We start from the raw sequence: 4835 nt of genomic DNA, 5'->3' as shown, positions 1-4835 counted from the left end.
CAAGACCTAATATTAATGAAAGTGGTGAAGGATCTTCCCAAACACCAATCACCAACCAATCAATTCCTTCGGTCTCTAATGAAATTCCACAAACACCATACTCTAATGAAACTAATGATGGTGTTGATTTGAAAGATCTTCCAAAGGACCCGGCGGATAGGCCAATGATTACAAGTTATGCCTCAAATATAAGAGATGATGTAAGAAGGACATATTTACTTCAAGGGCCTTGTCAAATAAGGCTACATAAGTTTCCAAAAAAGAAAATAGGTGATAGATTAAGAAGCTTCGTTCCTTCATGGTTTAACGATTTTGATTGGTTGGAATATAGTGTGAAAAATAAAAAAGCATATTGTTTATATCATTATGTATGTGGAGACCTCATGGGACAAAAAGGAGGGAGAGATGTATTTGTTTCCCAAGGTTTTGATACTTGGAATAAAAAAAAAAATGCATTTCGGACTCATGTGGGTAATGTTGATAGTTTTCACAACAAAGCAAGAGAAAAGTGTGACTTTTTATTGAGAGAAAAACAAACTATTAATGTAGTCTTGAGGAGGCAAACCGAAGCAGAGGACCATAAATATAAAGCGCGATCACGTGTTTCTATTATTGTTGTTAGACTTTTATTGAAGACCGGTTTATCGTTTCTATTATTGCTACTCTGGAAATGCAGGATTTTTATATTGGTGCGAGAAACCGTACGACCACAAAGACCAATAGATTTCACTTTGAGGTTGAAATCTTCAACACGGTGGTAGATATGCAACTGATAGAATACCATGATCGATTTAGTGAAACAAGCACCCAGTTACTAGAATACATGGGTGCTTTGAGCCCTTGTGATTCATTTTCACAATTTGACAAATCAAAGTTGTTGAAGTTGGCTAAGTTGTACAAGTATGACTTTGATGATTCGGATTTAATAGATCTTGAAGGACAACTTGAGATATTTTATCATTCTTCCATCAAAGATGAGCGTTTTACCACTTTGAAAGGAATTTCTGAGCTTTCTCGTTTGATGGTTAGTACGGGGAAACATCGGTCTTATCCTTTGGTTTATAAGCTTTTAAAGTTAGCTTTGATATTACCCATAGCAACCGCTAGTGTAGAAAGATGTTTTTCAAAGATGAAGCTCCTGAAGATCGACTTGCACAACAAGATTGGCGATGAGTTTTTGAACGATGCGTTACTTTGCTATGTTGAGACCGAAGCACTTGTGAAAGTTGAAAATGAAAAGGTAATGAAACGGTTTCAAAAGATGTCCGCACGAAGATGACAAATTTAAATTGTAATAGATGATAGATTGTTGTTATGGTTTTAACTTTTATGTAATGGATTGCTTATTTGTATTAGACATAATGAATTAGTTTTTGGCTTTATATTATGTTTGACCGGAAAAAAAAAATTCGGCAACACCTACTATCAATTCCTGCGTCCGTCCCTGCAGATGAGTGATGTTTCTAAAAAAAGAACATTTTACATAGACGTGACCTTGTTTACATCATAAAAGTTAGTCCATTTTAAAATATTTTTTTTCAAAATTAATTATCAACATTGAGCCGTTTCTTCGTAAATGGCCTTCCACGTGATTTGAACTCCATCTCGTCTGTGGACCACACCTTTAAACCCAGCACCACCTCCACACGTACCTCCATACGTGGCGGCCGCTCTCTCTTCCTCTTCAATTCTTCAACCACCGAAGCTTTACCATCTAGCTTTGTGGACCACACCTTTAAACCCATCACCACCTGCCGGCCTCCCGATCTCATTGAAACTTGAGCCGCCGGAACTTTTCCCGCTGGCTGCCTCACCACCACACGTGGCGGCTGCCTTCCTGACTTCCTCTTCAAGACTTCACTTTTCTTGGTGACTTTTGCTAGACAGAACTTATCTTCCCTTTTGAGAAACTTGAATACACATTTATCTCCTTCACATAACTCATTAGCTCGCTTGAATTCACTCCAACCCCCTGATAAATAGTATCTTGTATATTTAATACCGCTTTGTAAACATAACTTCATCGACCACTCCTTTCCCTCAATATTCTTCATATTTATGCTTCTTCCAGCTTTTAGTCCGGTCAACCGTGAAAATGCCAACGGAATCCGCTGATGTAACCATATTTATGCAAACAAAACTTATTATTATTTTTTTATTTTTGGAATAAAAAATCTATTTATGATACCTTTTATCTTACCAAAGTATATTTGTCTTTAGATATAATCTTAATAAAGAAAGGATCCCCGTCATCCCCATCAATATCACCACCATCGTCATCGTCATCCTCCTCGTATTCTACTCCATTGCCACCATCATCATCATAATTATCTTCTTCTTTTTCTTCTTCTTCTTCTTCTTCAGTGTCATCATGTTCATCCTGGATTTTTAAGGGGAAATTTTTTTCGCACCCATTTGGACTGAAAATTGAAAGTTTGAAGGTGGATTCATCAAGGAGCCAAAACACAAGAAAATCCCCAAATCCCAAGTCGCTATCTTCAACGACGTCACTCCATCCATCGGCAAAGTAGTAAATTTCACCTTCTTTTTTTATCTTTAATCTCCATTCATACCCTCCATTTCTTGATAGGAGTATTGGGTTCTCAGGGATCTTCTTCTCCAAGTGCTTGTGGACAAAACCAGGTGGCAATTCCTGCAAAATTGCATGATAATGAAAATTACAGGAAAAAGAAAAATAGAAATTGGATTACTTAATATAAATGATTACCAGGTGAGGGGCAGAACGGTCAAGCAAGATCTTGAAGAAGGACGGGAGCCCACGAGGGGCCATTTGCAGAGGGCTTTAGAATTTGGGAAAGAGGGATGCCAATTGCCAAACATATGTGCCCTTATTCCCCCATACACCTGAAACATCAATAAGTTTTGCTATAAACAAGAAGGATGAACCTATCTTCTGCTCATTTTAATTACATGGTAACTATGGGTACATTATAGATCAAATTACATATTGTTCAGAAGGTGAGAATACCATATTTTAGAGAAAACTTGCCGAGGCATTTTGTCAAACACCTTATATGCAATGAACTTCTTTATAAAGAAACAATACGGTATTACCAGGTAGAAATACCATTTTGTTTTCATATGCCGTTTCCAGATATACTCGTAGTTCTTTCATTTCAAGATTTATGATTTATCAGTTCAAATATGTTGGGTGTTTGTTTTTCGGTTCAAAATACTCGGAATCAAATAGAGAATTAGGGTCCAATGGTGATTTCTTGGGAGAAAAGGGGAGAGTTGTGTGATTTATCTACCTGATTTCCTCGGATGCAGTCGATTGATTAAATAATGATGAACCTCGAAGACAGAATGAAGGGTTTGTATACATACGAGACACTTATGTCGAAGACGAAATTAAAGTTCAAAAAGATAGGATGAAAAGGAAAAAAAAGGTTGGGAGAGAATGGAGAGAGAGTGAAAAGGGAAGGTTGAACATAAATGGTGAATGGCAACCAAAAGTACAAAAATGTTGTGTGAACCAAAAGTAAATAAATAAATAAATGTTGGTGTTGACAAAGAGAGTGGGCATAGCTAGTGAGGTCGCCATCGGTCGCTGAACACCGCCTCTAGCTTGCGCCAAGAGGGTCGATAGCTAATCGTCAACATCTTAGAGAGAGAGATGAGTAAATGTGTTCAGTCCTTCATCGTTGTAACTTTCATCTCGGGTTTTTGTTTATCTTTTTTACATCTCGATTTATTTTGCTATTCCATTATGAATCTTCATTGTTTCTGTTTTTGTTCTTCATATTTCAATGAATTATCAACTCCTATACTCTATTTTTGTGATTTATGTGTTTGATTTCTACAATTTACCGTTGTCTTTCCATGGTGTTTGGACGAATACCAAGTGCTCAATGAAATTCCTCAGATATCATTTATTCTATATGTAGCATAAAGACCTTAATTCATGATGATTTTTTCTTTGGGCGGTTGTCGAAGCTGTTTTCTGAAAATAACTATATTGTTATTTGTGAATCTAGTAATTAGATTTTCTCCTATCATCTGATCAATTTTAAAGCATCGGGATTTTCTAATGAGATTTAAAACCATTTGCTTCATGAGATCAATTGTTCATAAGATTAGAATCATAAAACTGTAAATTCATACACTTTCATGATTTCTGCAGCTTACTCTGAGCCTCTGACCCTTCTTTATATTGTTGGTGGTGTTTTTGCTACTGGTTGGATAGGTACATATTCTTATCTACTCTCATTTATCTGTCATTTTCACAATGCCCATTTTGTAATCACTCTTCCATTTAGAGGTTTCATGTTGGATTCTTACCGGTGGAAGGCAAACAACTGTTATTAGGTCTAGATATGTCCAAGTACTTCTAAATCAAGATATTAGTTTCTTCGACACATATGGCAACAATGGCGACATCATGAGTCAAGTATTAAGTGATGTATTGCTTATCCAGTTTGCACTTAGAGAAAAAGTAGGTTCTTTTCTCATCAAGTTTTGCTTATTGGAATTAATATGTAACATTTTCTTTAACCATCATTATCATTCATTCAGGTTGGTAATTATATCCATAACATGGCTACATTCTTCAGTGGGCTTGCAATTGGATTCCTCAACTGTTGGCAAATTGTTGGGCCGACTTTATTAACTGGCCCTTTTTATTGTGGTTGCGGGAGGAATATCAAATATATTTCTCCATAGACTTGTGAGATGGGCATTTTCTTTAAATTTCCAAGATGCATTGCAATTTGTAAATGTTACCTCAATTCAATCTTAAGTGTTATTATTTTGGTTTTCTTAATTAAAATTAAAGGTAGAAAATTAGAACTCACCAAATGCATTTTGCTATATAC

General features: G+C 36.1%; 1 protein-coding gene across 2 annotated transcripts; it reads right to left on the bottom strand.

Moving 5' to 3' along the window:
• Positions 1-1460: 1460 nt before the first annotated feature.
• On the bottom strand, positions 1461-3548 carry LOC145101062 (B3 domain-containing protein REM5-like). Of its 2 annotated transcripts, none has more exons than XM_079038225.1 (4): positions 3273-3548; positions 2729-2865; positions 2201-2653; positions 1461-2111 (listed from the first exon to the last, which is right to left on the bottom strand). In XM_079038225.1, the coding sequence occupies exons 2-4, from the start codon at positions 2789-2791 to the stop codon at positions 1545-1547; spliced, it is 1083 nt and encodes a 360-aa protein (XP_078894351.1). In that variant the 5' UTR covers positions 2792-2865; positions 3273-3548; the 3' UTR covers positions 1461-1544. The 2 variants fall into 2 exon arrangements, with proteins under 2 accessions (XP_078894351.1, XP_078894352.1); XM_079038226.1 differs by lacking the exon at positions 3273-3548 and adding an exon at positions 2990-3257.
• Between the last annotated feature and the right edge of the window lie 1287 nt (positions 3549-4835).

Source organism: Lactuca serriola, chromosome 4, assembly GCF_051521515.1.
Source record: "Lactuca serriola cultivar US96UC23 chromosome 4, Lser_US96UC23_V15, whole genome shotgun sequence".
NCBI classification, from domain to species: Eukaryota; Viridiplantae; Streptophyta; class Magnoliopsida; order Asterales; family Asteraceae; genus Lactuca; species Lactuca serriola.
Note: the sequence above shows the minus strand (reverse complement) of the source record. Positions and strands in the feature narration are given on the sequence as shown.